The following is a 19,778-nucleotide window of genomic DNA, read 5'->3' on the forward strand; positions in this document are numbered from 1 at the left end:
CATTTTAAGGCTCCTTTGGAATTTTTAAAAAGCCTTTTACATATTCCTTTTTGTTTAACATAACTTCAGCAGGACTCTGTATGACTCATATAGTACACCCAAAGTTAAGGTTTTTTAAAACAAGCCCCACTGATTTCACCGTGAGAAAATTAAGCATATGTTCTTCCACTCAAATCAATAGGACTTAAAATGAGTTCAATATTAGCAGGATCACAGCCCATGCAGGAAATGATTCTCAAACATTTAAGACTAATGGAAAGGTGGTCAAGGTGATCAAAAGCATATATAGCAAAACTTGCTGGAAAGTAGTTTTGTAAACAGCGTATCACAGTTTCCACCTCTACTACCATGAAAGAAAGGGGATCTGGAAAAGTGGATATGGAAAAAGCAGGGAAGAAACTACCACCGTCGATTCAAGACCAGTTCTCTAGGAAAAGGTTGCCTTGGTACTTACCGTGAAGGCTCTTTCTCTTCCGAGGCGAAGGGCATCTCATGATTGGGTGTTTTCCCGCTGCTCCCAGGAGGCAGGACCAAACAGAACTTCCTGTCTCCTTGGCGGGAAGACCGCCCACAATCCTCAGTTACTGGCTTGCCTAGCTCCTAGAGAATTGCTAAACAAGACTGAGAACCGTAAACAAGGAAGGAAGGAAACAGGAGTGTTTAAAAAACATAGAACATTGAACCTATATGACCCCGGAGGGTTAAATGGCAACTGGACCGCCAACGAGCGGAAACTTGAGGACTTCAGGCCCGTCGTCACTAACGGAGTGTTGACGAACGGGGTGTTGGCCGAGTGAGCATCGTCAACTGCTTGGACGCTCATCCAATGGTACGATGTGCATTCTGGTCTGCAGATGAGTAGATATTCCGTCCGGGTGGGCCAGATGCCCTTCGCCTCGGAAGAGAAAGAGCCTTCACGGTAAGTACCAAGGCATCCTTCTCCTCCGAGGCAAGGACATCTCATGATTGGGACCTTCTAGAGCTCCCAGAGTGGGTGGGTCAGTTCTCTTCCAGCGTCCGAAAGCCGCCTGAGCCGATGACCAGATGTTAATTTGGTAATGCTTGATGAATGTATTGATAGTAGCCGCACGGCAAATTTCATCCACTGGGGCCTGTCGGTTGAATGCCGCTGAGGTTGCCGAGCTGCGAAGGGAGTGAGCGGTGATGCCCTCTGGAGGAGTAACCTTGGCGGCTCTGTAGGCCTCTATGATGCACTTACGCAGAGTGTAGCTTATAGAAGCGGACGACATTCTTAAGCCCTTGTTGGGATTGGAAATGTTGATGAACATCGAGTCAGATTTTCTAAACTCCTCTGTTCGATCAATGTAGATGCGGATAGCCCTACGGAGATCCAGGGTATGCCATGCTCTCTCAGTCTGACCGGACGGTTTTGGGCAGAATGATGGAAGGGAGATGTCTTGGGCTCTATGAAAGGAGGAATTGACTTTTGGTAGAAAGGCTGGGTCCAACCTCAAAACAACCTTATCTTTATGGAACGTGCAGAGACCTTTGTGGATTGAAAGGGCTCTGAGCTCCGAGACTCTGCGGGCTGAAGTGATAGCTGTTAAAAATAATACCTTCATCCGAAGGAACTGAAGGGATACCTTACGCAGAGGCTCAAATGGTGCCGAGGTGAGAGCCTTTAAGACTAGGTTCAGCTTCCAAGTGGGAAAGCGGTGGATGGTAGGAGGACGTATGTGTGTGACACCTTTCAGGAAGGCAGAAATGTCCCTGTGTTGAGAGGTAGGAGCACCTTCTATAGAAGGAATGACTGGAGATGGCTGCAATCTGACGTTTGAGAGTTGATGCTGATAATTTCAGCCTTGCTCCTTCCTGTAGGAATTCCAAAATTTTACTAACTCCCGGATTTAAGGGGTCGATTTTCTTTCTCAGCCCCCATCTCACGAAGGCCTTCTAGGATGCCGTGTAGATCCGTCACGTAGAAGGTTTGCGAGCTTCTAGGATGGTCCCTACCACCTCCTGTGAGTAACCACATGCTAAGAGTCTTGAGCGCTCAAGAGCCATGCGGTCAAGCAGAACCACTGGGGCTTTGGATGGGTTAGAGGGCCCTGCTGAAGCATTGTTGGAGTGGTTGGGATCTGCCATGGCTCCTGTACCGAGAGACTGCGGAGAGTCGCGAACCAGGGCCTGCGTGGCCAAAAGGGGCCACTAGAAGAACCGTGGCTCTTTCCTGTCGAATCTTGCGCAGGACTCTGGGAAGAATCGGAATCGGTGGGAAGGCGAACAGCAGCCCCTGGGGCCAGGGAAGAAGCAGTGCATCCGTTTCCTCCGCTCTTGGATGGTAATACCTGGAAAAGAACCGAGGGGTCCTGTGGTTGTTGGCGGATGCGAAGAGATCTATTACAAGTTGGCCGAACCTGTCTGTGATGGCTTGGAAGGTCAAGTTGTCGAGGGACCACTCACCCTCTTCCACCGTTTGTCGGCTTAGCCAATCTGCTTGTGTGTTCAGTACCCCTCTGATGTGCTCTGCCTTCAGCGATAGAACGTTGGATTGCGCCCACTGGAAGATCAGAGACGTCTCCTGGTGAAGGGCCATGGACCTGGATCCTCCCTGTTTGTTGACATACGCCTTCGTGGTCATGTTGTCCGAGCGCACGAGGACATGATGGTGTTGGAGGTCACTTGAGAACGCCAGCAGGGCCAACCGTACTGACCGAAGCTCCAGGAGGTTGATGTGGAGCTTCCTTTCCTGTGGTGACCAACGACCCTGTGCTACTTTGGAGTTGAGGGTAGCTCCCCAACCTTCCAAACTGGCATCTGTGAAAACCTGCAGCGGATCTTCGTGTATGTACTGTAGGCCTTTGCTCAGATTGGAAGGGTTGGTCCACCACCGGAGGCTATTCTTCACTGAGAATGGTACTTGGATTTGTTTGTGTATCCTGCGGGTAATGTCTCTCTGAAATGGCCGAAGTAGCCATTGGAGTGGGCGCAGGTGGAATCTCGCCCATGGAACGATGTTTATGCTCGAGACCATATGACCCATGAGCTTCGCTAGCACCTTTAAGGTGGATCTTTTGTTCAGTATTGCCGCTTTGGCTAAGTTGATTATTTTGTGGATTCTTTTCTGTGGTAAGGAAAGAGTGTTTGTGGTTGAGTTTATGTGAACTCCGAGATGGATGATGTTCTGTGATGGTTCCAATGAGCTCTTCTCCAAGTTGAGAATGTACCCGTGTTCCTGCAGGATCTGCGCAACTCTCGCAGTGTCCGCCAGGGACTGGTGTCGGGACTGGGCGCATACCAGAATATCGTCCAGATAAGGGTGGACTTGGATGGATTCCTGTCTGAGAATTGCCATGATGGTGATGAGGATCTTGGAAAAGACTCGGGGCGCTGAGGAAAGCCCAAAGGGGAGTGCCCTGAACTGATAGTGTTCCTGGGCATAAGCAAATCGGAGGAATCGCCTGTGAATAGGGTGGATAAGGATATGAAGATAGGCTTCTTTGAGGTCTAACGCCGTCATGTAGGTTCCCGGGAGGAGAGATTCCACAATTGAACGCAGTGTTTCCATTCGAAAACGCTTCTTTTGGATCCTGCGGTTGACAAATTTCAAATCCAAGATTGCTCTCCAGTCCCCATTTGATTTGGGGACCGTAAAAAAGATGGAGTATACTCCCTGGAACCTTTCCTGGGTCGGAACAACCTCTATGGCCTTCAGCTGCTGGAGATGGATAATAGCTTGAAGGGTTCTTAGATGTTTCTTCCTCTTTGCTGGTAGGGGGGAAAGGATGAAGCGATCCGGAGGTGGGGTAGAAAATTCCAGGAGGTAACCCCTGGAAACGATTGGCATAACCCAGTTGTCGGGGTTTGAATGTTGCCACCTGCTCGCGAACGCCTGCAGCCTTCCCCCAATATGAAGAGATGTAGAGTCATTGGGGGTTAGGTTTGGCAAACTTGTCGGATTTGTCCGAGCGAGTTTGTTGACCCTGCCTGAAGAACCTGCCGCCTTTACGAAATGATCGGGAATTGTTATTATTTGAGCCCCAGGATCCTTTTCTAGATTCTGATCTGTACCTGAAGGGCGCTCTGGGAGCACGAAAGGACTGGTATCCAGATGGGCGATTGTCCTTTCTGAGTTGCTTAGGCATCAAGTGACGTTTGTCTCTAGTTTCTACTAGGATTTTGTCTAATTTTTCTCCAAATAATCTCCCTTCTTGAATGGGATAGGCCATCAAGGAAGATTTGGCCTTGAAATCAGCAGGCCAAGCTCTGAGCCATAAGGCTCTCCTAACAGAGGTGATTGAAGCCATAGATTTGGCTGAAAAGGAAATTGTGTCCAGAGAGGCATCCGCCATCAAGGAAGTTGCCTTGAGGACCCTATCCAGGCCAGCAGCCACGCGTTGGTTCTCCTGAGGAACTAGCTGGATTAGTTTCTTTATCCAGAGGTAAGAGGCTCTGGCAAAAATGGACGTCGTTGCGCTTGTTTGGATGGCCATGGCAGCAGCCTCATGAGCCTTCTTAGTCAACGCCTCAGCTTTCCTGTCTAGTTGGTCTTTGATGGATCCAGCACCATCCTCAGGAACTAGGCCAGGGTTTTGAAGGTCAATAACAGGAGCCTCCACCAGGGGAACCTTAAGGAGGCTCATGGCATGGGGTGCTAAGATGTAATTCTTTTTAACTCCACTGGGGATTTGCTTCCCTGACGTGGGATTGTCCCATTCGTCTTTGACCTCCTGCAGGAAAAATTCTGGAAATGGTACCGTGTTAGTCTGGGTCCGTTTCCTAGGAAAGCACTCCTGCACTCCCCGCTTGCGCTTTAGGGTAGGTTCCTCTAAGGCTTCCTGATCCTCATAGAGGTCCAGTGCCAACAGGGCCTTAGCTAACAGGTTCTGAAAGTCATCCCCAGAAAACAGCCTTGGCTGTTGCTCATCTGAAGGCGGGATGTCTTCGTCAGAGTCATATTCGCCTTCTTCGCGCTCCCCTGGATCAGAAGACTGATCCTCCTCCGAGGAAGGGTCCTCTTCCTGAAGTACTGTGGTCTGAACTGAGGCCTTCTTGGCCGCCTTAGTGGGCCACTTAGCAGAAGTAGAGGGGACAGGTTCAAGATCCTCTCTATCTGTACTATTAGGGTAGGAGGAAGAAGACTGTGGGGAAGCTTGTTGCACCACCCAGGGAAAGGGGGGGGGGAAAGCCTCATTTGAAAGGCTTGGAAGGCTTGCCATTGTCTTCAGGGCCAGGTTAACTAAGTCATTGGCCTCCTCATTGGTATATGTTCTCCCCTCACCCACAGCGCTCGAAGGGGGGGGATGCCACCTCCCGCCTGGAGCCCCCCTACCGGTATTCCAAAGAGGTTCAAAGGCTGCACCGAGGTTGCAGGCTGAACTGGAGCCGGCTGTCTTGCGGATGATGGTGCGGGCTTGGAGGAGCCGATCTTGGGCTTGCTGGAGCGTCTCTTCTTTCTATGAGCGCCAGGGAGCGGCGCTACCTTCGGCGCTGATTTTCGCGCCTTTTTCTTTGCTGGCGCCTGCTCTTCCTGCTCACCCGAAAGCCTCGCCGCGGCTCCCTCCCTTTCCAATGATCCGTCGTTGCGGTCATTGGAGGGGGTTTGGGCGGAGTGGACCAGCCCGCCGGCCTGATAGTCTTCCACAGAGAGGAGGTCGTCCTCTCTCCCCGTTGCTGCGTCGGCCATTTTGATTATTGGGCCGGTGTCCTCGGCCCCGCGCCAACCCGCGCTAGCGGGGAGGGGGGGGGACGAAACAGGGGGGGTAGACCAAAACAGGAGACGAACAAACAAACAAGGACAGGCAACGGACAGAAACAAAGGGATTTTTTTTTTTTTTTAAGCTAGAGCTAGAAATAGTCGCTGCTCTCCGGACAAGGCAGGACAAAAAACTGAGGATTGTGGGCGGTCTTCCCGCCAAGGAGACAGGAAGTTCTGTTTGGTCCTGCCCCCTGGGAGCAGCGGGAAAACACCCAATCATGAGATGCCCTTGCCTCGTAGGAGAATACCCTTTGCTCTGATGAAAGTTCCTCTACACCAGGTGTGTCGAACTCAATTATTACAAGGGCCAGATATGACATAAATGCCACATGGTCAGGCTGGGCCATGCCTCACCAGCCCAGATCAAGAGTGGGTGGGTGGGTGAGATAGTTGCCTCAGCTGGCTTGCAGGCTGGATAAGAGTTCTCAAGGGACCGGATCCGGTCACGGGCCTTATGTTTGACATCCCGGCTCTACACATACAACTCATCCCTTATAGATTTCGGCATAATATAATGTGCTACAAACCAGTACAGCACACTTTTCCAGATATGGATTCACTTATCAATATGGATTCACTTATCATGGGACGAGTCTCATGACTGGAATTGGAGAAATAGACCAAATCGGAAGGGGCATTATACGTTAGCATTATAGTAGCATTATACGTTAGGGATGATTACACCTGCGAGGAGATCCAGGACTTAAACACTGGAACCCAGCTTGAAACCATCTGGGTAAAAATTAAGGGGGAGAAAAATAGTGATGTCATTGTAGGGGTCTATTATAGACCCCCAAGCCAGACTGAAGAGTTAGATGATGCTTTCCTGGAACAGATGTCCAAACATTCAAAAAAGAAAGATGTAGTAGTAATGGGAGATTTCAATTATCCTGACATCTGTTGGAAGGCTAACTCTGCCAAAACAACTAGATCCGACAAATTCCTCACTTCCTTTGAAGACAACTTCATAGTCCAAAAAGTGGAAGAAGCAACAAGGGGAACAGCCATTTTGGATCTGATCTTAACCAATAATAATGACTTGGTTTATGGGATAGAAGGAGTGGGATCTTTGGGTGGGAGTGACCATGTTCTTCTGGAGTTTGTTATACAGCAGAAAGGAGAAGCAAGAAATAGTCAAACATGTATTCTAGAAAGCTGATTTCAATAAATTTAGGGAACTACTGGGTGTGATCCCGTGGGTGAGAATATTGAATGAGAAGAGAGTACACGTAGAAGAGTGGAAGGATAAAATGCTTGACTATGCCTATATGGCCAAAATGACCTTTATGATGAACCTTTCCACTAACGAAACATTAGAACACTTCAACGAAAAACGGAAGTTATTTTACGATTACAAATCAACAAACTGGTAGATATATGCAATACAGTATTAGAAAAGAATTAATTATTACATAATCTATTAATATATTAGTAAAATACATTGTGCTTAATGTTGAAGATACCTTTAGTAGTTAATGTTTAGATAAATCTGCTGGATATTCTAAATGTTTTTTTTCTGCATTTATTAACTTGAAATAATTTTATATTTTTTCCCTTAGATTTATATTTATGCTTTTGTTAATGTAGACGGACTACCTTTTCCCCTTCCTTTCCTTTTTTTTTGGTATCCCCTTATTAAAAATAAAAAATTTTTAAAAAGAGAGAGTACACGAAGGATGGGAATTTCTAAAAAGGGAGATATTGAAGGCGCAATTTCAATCAATTCCCACAAGGAGAAAAAAAGGTAGAGGTTTGAAGAAACCAGGGTGGATGTCTAAAGAACTTTTGGTTGAGATAGGATTTAAGTGGGAAAAGGGAGAAATCAACAAAGAGGAATTCAAACAAGTAGCCGGCACATGTAGGGAGAAAGTCAGGAAGGCTAAAGCGCAGAATGAGCTACGGCTAGCCAGGGAAGTTAAAAACAACAAAAAAGGTTTTTTTGGTTATGTCCGTAACAAAATGAAGATCAAGGTAACGATTGGGTCATTGCGTGGAGAGGACGGTGAGTTATTAACAGGGGAGGCAGAAAAGGCAGAATTACTTAACTCCTTTTTTGTATCAGTCTTCTCCCAAAAGGGGAATAGTGCTCAACCTGAGAATAATGGAGCAGAGGACGCAATAGGGGAATTACAGCATAGTATAGACACTGCGATAGTACGGGAATACCTGCCAACTCTTAATTAATTCAAGTCTCCAGCGCTGGACGAGCTGCATCCAAGGGTGTTAAAAGAACTGGCTGAAGTGATTTCAGAACCACTGGCAATAATCTTTGATAATTCATGGAGAACAGGAGAAGTTCCAGCAGACTGGAGAAGGGCAAATGTGGTCCCCATCTTTAAAAAAGGGGGGGGAAAGAAATCCCAAACAATTATAGCCCAGTCAGCCTGACATCAATACCAGGTAATATACTAGAGCAGTTAATTAAACAGACCGTCTGTAAGCACTTAGAAAGAAATGCCGTGATCACTGACAGTCAACATGGGTTTCTCAAAAACAGGTCATGCCAAACTAATCTCATGTCTTTTTTTGAAAGAGTGACAAGTATGGTAAATGAAGGAATTCTGTAGATGTAGTGTACCTTGATTTCAGTAAAGCCTTTGATAAAGTCCCCCATGAACTTCTTGAAACAAAGCTAGTAAAATGTGGGCTGGACACTGCTACTGTTAGGTGGATTGGTAATTGGTTGACCAACCGAATCCAAAGGGTGCTCATTAATGGCACAACTTCATCCTGGAGAGGAGTGACCAGTGGGGTGCCACAGTGGTCTGTCCTGGGACCGGTACTATTCAATATTTTTATAAATGACTTGGATGATGGAATAGAGAGCATGCTAATCAAATTTGCCGATGACACCAAGTTAGGAGGGGTAGTTAATACCCCGGAGGATAGGGTCAGAGTTCAGAATGACCTTGATAGACTGGAGAGCTGGGCCATAAGTAATAAAATGGATTTCAATAGGGAGAAGTGTAAGGTACTTCACCTAGGCAGAAACAACATAAAGCACAGGTACAGGATGGGATTGAGTCGGCTTGACAACAGTACATGTGAAAGAGATCTGGGAGTCTTAGTGGACCACAAACTGAACAGGAATCAACAGTGTGATATGGCGGCTAAGAAGGCCAATGCAATTCTGGGCTGCATCAAAAGGAGTATTGTGTCTAGATCAAGAGAATACTACCACTGTATTCTGCATTGGTCAGACCTCACTTGGAATACTGTGTCCAGTTTTGGGCTCCACAATTTAAGAAGGATGTTGACAAGTTGGAGCGTGTCCAGAGGAGGGCGACCAGAATGGTCAAAGGTCTGGAATCCATGCCCTATGAGGAGAGACTTAGGGAGTTGGGTTTGTTTAGTTTGGAGAAGAGAAGGTTGAGGGGAGACATGATAGCCATGTTTAAATATTTGAAGGGATGCCATGTTGATGAGGGGACTAGCTTGTTCTCTGTTGCTTCAGAGACTAGGACACGGAGAAATGGATTTAAACTAATAGAAAAGCAATTCCACCTAAACATTAGGAAGAACTTCCTGACGGTGAGGGCTGTTTGATGGTGGAATGCACTGCCTCGGAGGGTGGTGGAGTCCCCGTCTTTGGAGGTCTTTAAGCAGAGGCTGGATGGCCATCTGTCGGGAGTGCTTTGATTGTGGGATCCTGCATGGTGGGGGGAGGGTTGGGGTCACTGGGGACGTGGGGGGAGGTAGTTAATTTCATGCACTGGGCAGGGGGTTGGACTAGATGAACCTGGTGGTACCTTCCAACTCTATGATTCTATGATTCTATAACTGGCCAGTTGTATCAATTAACTTCCCAAATAAATGCTGTTTGTGAACAGCTAGCAACACTGAAGAATGACACAAGATTCAGATATCCAGCTGACCCTGAGGGCAATGTTGTTGTGCCATGCAGTAGGGTCATAAATGCAAAAATAAATTAGTACATTAGTACCTTTGACCATACAATTACAGTTGTTTGCTGGGAAAGTTCTTCTTACTACTTGGCATGAGGATACCTTCAACTAACTTAAGTGGTTATGTGCCTATATTAAGTCACCATCTGGCCAATGGTCATCTGTAGATGCTTTTCGAGAAGGTTTTTTGGTAGTGGGAGGGTAGAAATGGCTTCTTTACCTTTTACTCACCAACTATTTTGTCTTAGGTGGTGGAAAATAAAGCACAGATAAAGCCAAGAACAGAAGATGTGACATATATACATATATATAAAAGCTCATTACCACTGAAACTGAACCAGCCTGGAACTGCAATCAAGATTTCTATTCCAATTACAAGAAAAGCACAAGGGCTATCCCAGAATGGATCTTGCTACCAACAGAGGACTAAACTTGTTACTCAATTTCCTGCTTATTTTCCTGGTTCTTGTTCTCATGTTTATCCTTGTGAAGCTCATGTGAATGGTTTTTGTTTACTTGCATCCCACTATGGTAACTTGAGACTTCAAGGCATATGAACCTATACAGAGACCCCACAACCCAATAATCTTCAGTTCAGGAAAGCGTCAGACAAATAAGCAAATTAAAAACACTGATTTGCTGGTGTGTATATTTTTTATGCCACAACACAGTAAGTGGATAACTCCAATCAGAGACTTCAAAGCCTGTACTGGAGAGGCCACACCCTGAAGGTATGGATGAAGGTGAACTACAATATTGTCACCAAGCATGATATACCAACTGCTTATACTTAAGAACAGACAGGTCGTAAACTTGTAACATTATGATAGACTCTGCAAACAAGACAGAAAGGAGGGGGGAACTGAACAAAACCCTGCAGTTCTAGAAACTGAAATACAGAGAAAAGGGTGGCTTATTAAAAAAAGTAGCAAGCATAGAAATCATTACAGGAAAAGAGGGATTTAGCTTATTTGAAGCAAGTAAGGAGTTCTGTGACTTTTATCTGGGGATGGGGGAAGAGGTATAAAAGGGAATAAGTGGGGTGACTTTTACAGCTCAATCCTATACATAATTACTCAAAAGCAAGAGTGAATTCACACATGCCACTTAAACCAGATTCAGAACTTCTTTCACTTTTGGTATGCATATGTAAAGAAAACACTTTTAAATGTGCTTTTATCAGCTTTCTGAATCTACAGATGACTATACAGGAAAGTTGATTTACAATCACTTTTCAGCCTATGCCTTACAATGCAGATGGTAATTTCGTCTTAGTCAGAGGCCTTTTATACATGGCTGTTTCCCTTGGCATCATACCACCAATGACTTTGGGTCTTTGGTTTTGATTATGCATGCCATTTCCAACCGTCAGAGGTCGCTCGCTCTCCCCTCTCATTGCTCGTTTCTGAGCATTTTGCCCACGTATTCAGGGACTTGTTTTATCATGTATTTCAAAACCCAGGCAAAACCCGCAGAAACGCAGGGGGAGAGCAAGGCAACCTCTGATGGTAGGAAACGGCATGCATAATCAAAACAAAGACTTGAAGGCCTCGTTGTGTTTGATGGGGCTTACCCAAGTGTGCACCGATAGCAGCCTTAAACTACTTTATACTTGCCTTCTTTCGAAGTTTATTCAACTGCAGCATATTATTCACACACCTTTAATGAACGTATACCCAATTTTCCATAGCTGACTTTAATCAATGCAAAATTTGCTCAAAACTTTATTGGAGCTTTAAGCCAACAAGCTCATAGCTACACTATTAACTTTCAGGCCAACACTAATTCAATTTTTATCTCCAAAGGCCTTTCAAGTCAGGTTAAAATACTGTAAAGGAGACATGACAACAACAGACAGCTCTATCTAGGATTCTTTTATCTCTGTTGTTGTTACTGCTACTACTTCTCTTAACTAACATACTACAGTTTTGACACCTTCTTTATAGATTTTTGTTTCACACAGAATAAAGAGAATTTACAAGAGGAACTTTACATATCATGTCACTGAACATCTTTGTGAGACATTTGTGCTTGCATATACACCTTACTGAAACTGTCACCATGTAGTAGATGTTACAGAAATCAAACACCCTACATTACACTGGGATAAGAACCACAGACCTTAATAACCATTTCACAGATCATGAGTCAGCAATGACAACAGTAAACAACTTGTTGCAAGACATTTAATTCTGAGGACTACAACCCTTCAGACATGGTGGAACTATTTCCAACAGTAAAATCATCCAACCCTGTACCAATAAAAGCAAGACAAAATTTCTAGTTATGTGGACTGAACTGCCAAAAACCCTTAAACATTTACTTATGCTTGTAATTCTTGTTCAAACCTCTCTAGTACCTATATTGCAGATCCCATCTTCCTGAGAATTCTTTCCATTTTTAGAACTGTTACCAGTGCCTGGTGTGAAATTCAATTGTGTTAATGATGAAGGTGGAAGCTGAAACATTTAAGTAAATAATTTTAAGCCTCTATACTTTGTCATCCACTTTTTTTACATATTCCCTAGATAATAATTATAGAGCAATTTATTATTTTATGGGATTTCTGTGTAATCTGCACAGGTCGCCCCAATTTACTACATACTATTGGTGGTGCATGGCTAGTGTATTGGACTAGGACCTGGGAGACCCCCAAGTTCAAATCCCCACTCTTCCATGGAAGCTTGGTGGGTGACCGTGAGCCAGTCACACATTCTCAGCCTAACCTACCACACAGGGCTGTCCTGAAGATAAAATGGAGGAGAGGTTGACAATGTAAGCTGGTTGGGAGGGAGTAGGTTATAAAGTAAATAAATAAATACGGTTGAAGTTTACTGAAGTTGGAGGAAAGATCACACTTTTCATATATCCGATATATAGGGCAAATTAAAATGCCTGATACTGCTACTACTCAAGTGCAAAAGATGAATCAATTGAAAAATATGATGTAATTTATCTTAATGTATAAAAAGTTAAATTTTGCTAAACAATGAAAAGGAAATTATGTGGGGGGGGGAGTGTTGCCACACCAGGAATATTTGACAAAAAATTCTGCTCAGCTCCAGATGCAGTTATCCATCAGTGAACTCTGCATTTGCAGAATAGCCTAAACTAAAAACCTAAGTTTCATGATCTGATTAGCACCATACTTCCTCAGTTCCTCAATCTAAAGACATTTTAGAAAGATGTAATAAAAATGTAACATGGGCATTGATTAAAGGCACATTCTGATTACAACATTAAGCCTCACCATAGAGCCAAGACATACTTCTGAAAGTCTTTTTTGAAAGTATAATATTTATAACAAAAGAAGTGTAATATAGCCCTGCTATAATTGCAAAGAACATCTTGCTAATTATACCTGGTCTTAAAGAAACAATAAGACACATTTAACAATAACTCCAATTTTAATGTTACAGAACTCTTATTGCTTACAGTACATTGGCACAATGGTATTTGGGTGGTATACTGTAATGACCTGCAGTGTTAATTTTTACAGGGTCTGAAAGATCCCCAGTACTATATTCATGTGCTTCCTCCTTCATTCAAAATTTCCTAGAGATATAAACTATAAAAATGCTGAGCTGCCTTATGTTGCTGTATTAACATAAATTATTTATTTTTTTACATGAGAATTTTCACACGTGGAATCATTTAGGCATCTCCCTTCCCTTGGATATGCTATGTTTCATTTTTCACATTCACCCAGAATCCTATTTTAGCAATTATATAAATAATAATAATATCAGCCTACTTTATAGTGTTCTTGTTCAATGTGTATGAAGCTCTCTGAAAGGTTACATAAATTTATACCTGGGAAATCCAGGCTTGAAGGGAATTATTTGGGCTAATGTTTATGTTGCTTGAAAGACATCTAAGCCAAAATTTTCAGACCAAAATTTGGCTTAAATGAGTTGTTATGACCTAAACAAAAAATAAAATAGAAGCCTTGTTTCTGTGATATTGGCAAAGACCATCATTACATAAACAACTGACTCACGTTTCCCCAGCATAAAGTATTTTATGAGATATAATGATATCAGTACATGGATACTGGCACAGAAAGCACCATAAATGGTATAATGGTTATTGATGAAAAGTAATATATTTAATGTTTTTGTTTTAACTGCACCCTTCACTCACAATGTGGACACATCTTAGGTCAATAGATAAGCAAATGGGAGAAACAGAAAATTAACCTGTATTTTCTCAAAGTTCTAGTTTTCACAAAATAATATGGCAAACATATTCTCAAGCATACCTTCTTCAAGGCAAGACTATATATATGCCCCAAGTCTTCAGGCTAGGAAGGACAAACATTTAGTTCTTTACCAAAGAACTAAATTATTTACCTTAACTATAATAACAAAACACAAAGGCACTGGCCCTAAATCCAACACAGTGCCAGGCATGGTTCAACCCCATCAACTTTAAATAGGCTTAAGTGTGCATAAGTGCCATGGGCCGCATATGAAGCTAACCACAAAGATATGAAGCAAACCACAAAGACGTTAATGTTTAAAGTTCTTATATACCCCAATCCAGGGTCTCTGCAAAGATGGAAAAAAGGAGGAGACTGGAGTGAATTGGATGAAATCTATGAACACCACCTTTAAAATAGTAATAGCCTTTAAAATATAAGGCAGCAAACACATGCTGTACCACACATTATTGAGAGGACCTTTACTTTAGCATGCAGTTTGATGTTCTTTATCTCTCTATCCACATGGTGGCAGCAAACACCAAATTTCTTTCCTTACCTGCAGGGGATATTCACTTCTAGCTCTAAGTTCTTCAAGCTGCTGTAACTGCCAAGAGGATAAACTGTATGACTCTTCCGAAGGCCTAGAGTCTGGAGGGTTTGTATGAAATTGTTCTGTAAGCCATCTCTGAGTTCTCTCAGATGGCTGAATGGGAACCCCACTCACAGCCTGTGGTCCCAAAGTTATATAGCCTTGTCCAAAAACCTCACAGTTTGATGTAACAGGCTTGCTTTCTGGTAAGGCACTATAGGTCATGTCTAAGGCATGTCTCCTGTTTGAGGGATCAGGAACATCCAAGTCTTCTTTGCTGCAACTTTCAAATTTGTATTTGCAGTCCAAGGTGGAATTCCTTTTTTTCCCCATGTCTCTGTCCTCAATCTTGAGTAGTTCCATACTATTGTGCAAGCAGCCTGTCCCAGTTGTTCTTAACTGCAGTGCCATAGTTTTCTCTCTTCCCATTTTATCCATGCTGGTTCTGCACGCTGCTGAGTGGACACTTCCATCCTGGCTACAAGTAGCAGGTGTGCTTAGCTTAGATAAGGATGACCATTTCCTTACAGGCCTTAAATCTTTCATGTCAAGAGAACTGTCCAGCATGCCCTGATGTCTGCTTTCAGCTGTCCTCAAAAGGCTCATACTCCACTTTGAACCATCAGAGTTGAAAGGTTCCCTGTGTCTGGAAAACGAAGAGCTGGCATTAGACGGCATCACATGGGCAGTAGGAATTGAGACCAGTGAACGGCTGGGCTTAAACGAAGAAGTACCACTTGAGGTGGAATGATCTGGGGAGAAAGATTGTCATCTTGTGAGTGGAGTACAGCACAAGCAAAACATACCAATGTTACTGATCTCAAGAAATGGTAGATAATATGCTGACCCAGCTAAGATTGTTTGAAAAACTCATGTTTAGCTTTTAAGACACTGACCAATTACATGGTAATGTTGAACGTCTCATAGTTGGGGGGGGGTAGTTCTGTCAAGTGGTCTGCTTTAGTATTTTCTTTTAACACACACACACACACACACACACTAATTTACTCCTATGTTTCCTATTATGAGCATCATGCATGAACAGTACCTACATGCAGTAAACTGAGCTTACAGATAAAGAGCTAGAGTTCCCAACATATATAAACACACTGAACTGTGTTTCATGTGTATGAATAGGATTCATTTCAAGAATAATTATGCATGCAGAATGGTATTGGAATTGTTATACTGTATGTACTTGTATATACTGCTCACGACCTGAATTCGATCCCGACAGAAGTCGGTTTTAGGCAGCCAGCTCAAGGTTGACTCAGCCTTCCATCCTTCCAAGGTCAGTAAAATGAGTATCCAGCTTGCTGGGGGTAAAGGGAAGATGACTGGAGAAGGCACTGGCAAACCACCCCGCAAATAAAGTCTGCCTAGTAAACGTAGGGATGTGACGTCACCCCATGGGTCAGGAATGACCTGGTGCTTGCACAGGGGACCTTTACCTTTATGTTCTTGTAAGTTAGAGGTGCCTGTGGTACTACAATGATACTGTTAAGATTTCTCTTTCCTAAATACCTAAACCCTATTTTAAAACATTGTTTGGATACAGTTTTGTTTATTTTCTTTACAAATAAATAATGTCAGCATGGGGAAGGTTCCACCTGAGCTTCAGTGCTCTTAGGGCATCATTGGTGGAGATGTGGGGAAAGAAAGACAACCGGTCACCATACCTATTTAGGACAGCTTAAGAAACAAAGGGTTTGAACTTCACAATGTAAAACCACATCACAAATTAGGAAACAAAAATTACTTTAAAAGTAGTCTTGGTAGCACAAACTTCATATTGTTCACATGAAAATGTCAGAACTGGTTTGCCGAGCTGAGAGACATTCCAAGGATTGTTTTTAATGCTTATGATATTCTACTGCAGCACAGGCTATTTAAATTAGTTTGAATTTGCATGCATCTTTGAACAATATTCCTTAATACAACTACAGGTGATAAATAATATTCTTTTCTTTTATGATAAAATATTGGCAAACATCACTATTATATTTCCAAAAATCACTTGAGACACACAGGTAGACTGTATACAGGAAAGCAACAGAATACATAGTAAAAGGTATTGCAACTGTTTTGACCGTCCCATTCTGGCTCCATCCTCAACCTGAAATATTGGTATACTTACAGAAAATCCAAAGTGCCAGTGCTCCTAGACAGATGAGCAAGTTAAAATTAACAAAGGTGAGGCAGAGGTTACTGGAATCTGAGTGACAGCTCTGTGATGCCCAGCAACTGCTACTGTGCATCAAAGCCTGCAGACAACCTAAAATAAGCAGCTAATCTTGGCATTAGAATCTTAGCCTCTACTACGTCACAAGGCTCAACCTTCCCACAAGCTGTTCACGTTGCTCCTACACAGGAGGGCTTTTAAAAAGTTTTTCCATTCACTTGAATCATCGTCATATGAGTTACAATTGTGGCTCTAAACCAAACTAATAAATCACTCTATCCTAGGCTTTCTAATTTTGTATCCATATAAAACCTTTTTTTTAAGGTCCTGAAACAAAAGATAATTTCATTTGTGCGTGTGACAATTTGTAATACCATCTTCTGCACTATTTAAAACATCCTGTCTAATACTCTATGCTTAGTTTCAGATTGCTTATTAGATGTCTCATCCAAATCATTGCATTGACTTACCCTGTGTAATCCACTTTGAGTCTCTGTATAAAGTAATATATTTTAAAATATATTTTAATATTTTTTTAAAAAAATACAAGACAAGGAAGTATTTAATGTGTTCTTGAACATGAGATCTGAGGATACAGAACATTTGAAATGAGATTGACACACTGGAGCCAAATCAGCTTAAGAAGCAGAAGAATTAAACACCTATCAGTAGTATTATGGAAAATAAAAGTGTAAAAGATGAAAAAGTGTCATCTTAAGCAGAGCTGCACTCATTCAAACCCAATGACTTCAACGGACTCTGCTGAAGACTCCACTGATACTGATCCCAACTATTCTCAACTCTATCAATTAAGCAGGATGAAAGAGGGAAGGCCAATCTTCAATTAAAAGTTTTAATTTAATTAATCAAGCTGGCTAATCAATTAAAACTTGGAGCCCTAATGTTTGTTTCCAGAACCACAAGAGCATTGGCAGACGTACCTCCTACATATCAACTATAACAGTAGCAATGGGGGGGGGGGGAGAGACCTTTTGGAACATACCACTGACGTTGTTCAAAAGTTCATTCACCAGCACTGCCACATATTCAGTCATAATCAAATTAATGCTCCATTGAGAAGACTGTGTGAATGCACACTTGGCTGATTTCTCTCTAAACGCAATGACACACATAACAAGAGAGCAAAAACTGGTTGTGTTCAAGAAGCTGTTTGCCAACAACACATCTAACAGGCTCTATGGATTTAATTCTATTTGACAGTTTACTCAGACCAGAAAATGCACACTTGGCTGATTTCATTCTAAACTGAATGACACACATAACAAGAGAGCAAAACTGGTTGGGTTCTTGGGAGGTGTAGAAAGAATAATAAAAGGATGAGATTACGCATATATACACACACAGCACAGTCTAACAAGTATCTGAGAGTGATCCTTTGTGCCCCCTTCCCCTTTACCACCACCTCTGCCACAGTAACAGCATTGCATTGGCTTAACCAGCAGGGGCTAGTCACCATCTGCTTCCATGCAGCGCCATGTTTCCCAGGAGGAAAAACTACTTTCCTCTTACCCTCAATGGCCCTAACACCAGAGCATAGAATACACATGCATGCATCTGCCCTAGCACTTCTACATATACGTGGGTTGTTGCAGTACTGAGAGGCTTCCTCAGTGCAGAAAATATAGCAGAGTATTATGGCAGAAAATATGCAAGCTCACTAAGCTGTCACCTGACAGAAACTGCTATCCACATAGCATAATGTAAGAACCTAACAACTGCACTTTGTGTCTATGTAGCCAAGCATTCTCTTTCAACCAGTGGCCATCTAGATGCTCCCAGAAAGCTCACAAGTACGGCAATCTGGAAGCCTGGGGCAGCTGCCACACTGGGGAACAGTACTCAGAAGAGCCACATATGAATATCACTGCCCTAAAGCAACATGAAAAGGAGACTGAAACAGAGGTGATATTATGAACAATGTTCTCTTCAAGTTTCCTATTACAATTTAGCCTTTTAAAACAAGAGAAATTCCTAGTACCAAACCACATAATATCATATGCATCACAAAGTAGTTTTTTGAAATCTTGAAGCTGACAAGCTTCCTAATTCTGCCTCTACATTCATAACCATCCTTAGCTAAGCCAAGTTTTCTAAGCGCTTCTCCACTACTATCTATTGAAGTGTGTACGCAGCTGTGTCCATATCCTCACTACACAGATGGTAGCAGAGGTGTCCAGTGGGATGCCACAGGGCTTGGTTCTGGGCCCAGTACTTTTCAATATTTTTATAAATTATCTGGATGGGGGTGGTGGTGGTGGAAGGACTATTCATTACATTTGCAGATGACACCAAAGGAGCAGTGAACACACCAGAAGATAGAATTCAATGAGATCTGAACACACTGGAAAAGTGGGTAGACAGAAAAGGTAAAGAATGTCTTGCTTTTGAGTAAATGTAGCAATACCATCATTCAGTATGCCATTAGAAGAACAGATTACCATAATATAGCAACAGTTATTTCAAATGGTCAGCTAACAAGCCCTACCATATACTCTAAAATTTATCATTGCGAAAGTAATGTGAAATTGTTAAAATGTACAGTTGTGTGTTGTTGTTAATTTCATTAAACAAGAGCATGTGACACAACCTGTACAAAAGGCAAGAGAAGTAGCAAGAGAACAGCAGATAAACCACTGAATAAGGGCAGCCTTTAAATAAGACTTTAAATTAAGACTTTTGGGCCGTCTCTGGCGACATGCAAATGAGCGCATAGAGGGCCGGGGAAACGACAGGGCGATGCCGAAAAGCACTGCTCTTGCAACCTTTCCTCCCTGCCCATTGCCCGCTGCAGAGCTGTCCAGCTGCTGTTCCCCTGCCAGAAGGCGGCCTGGGCTGCTGTCCAACACCTCAGTCCTGGGTCCCTTGCCAGGTCCACAACGCCCTCCAGTGCATCTTGCAAGCTGGGTGTCACCCAGCCTAGGAGTGGCCCCCCCTTGCCTCCACAACCTACAAGGACAAAGCGGAGATGGCAACAATGACAAGCAACACTGCAGAACCATGTTGGCGGCTGCCCGAGGGAATAGGGCCAAAGCGAGCTGCCTGTCATTGTGTTCTCCCTCAGAGAGAAAGCTGTCATTCTGGTTAAGAACTTCTTTGGCCATTTTGAAAGCCAGAGGGGTCTGAGGTGAGGGAGAAAAGAGATGAAAACGGCTAGGAAT

The 19,778-nt window shown here is 43.2% G+C and overlaps 1 protein-coding gene across 2 annotated transcripts in view; it reads right to left on the minus strand.

Moving 5' to 3' along the window:
- Positions 1-19,778, minus strand: part of CEP85L (centrosomal protein 85 like) — a 177,582-nt gene that overhangs the window by 97,904 nt on the left and 59,900 nt on the right. For both annotated transcript variants that reach the window (XM_056856534.1, XM_056856535.1), the window contains one exon: positions 14,385-15,169. In XM_056856534.1, coding sequence (XP_056712512.1) covers positions 14,385-15,095 — 711 coding nt within the window. In that variant the 5' untranslated portion in view covers positions 15,096-15,169. The remainder of the gene's footprint in view (positions 1-14,384; positions 15,170-19,778) is intronic.

This window comes from Euleptes europaea, chromosome 10 (assembly GCF_029931775.1).
Source record: "Euleptes europaea isolate rEulEur1 chromosome 10, rEulEur1.hap1, whole genome shotgun sequence".
In the NCBI taxonomy this organism is placed as follows: domain Eukaryota; kingdom Metazoa; phylum Chordata; class Lepidosauria; order Squamata; family Sphaerodactylidae; genus Euleptes; species Euleptes europaea.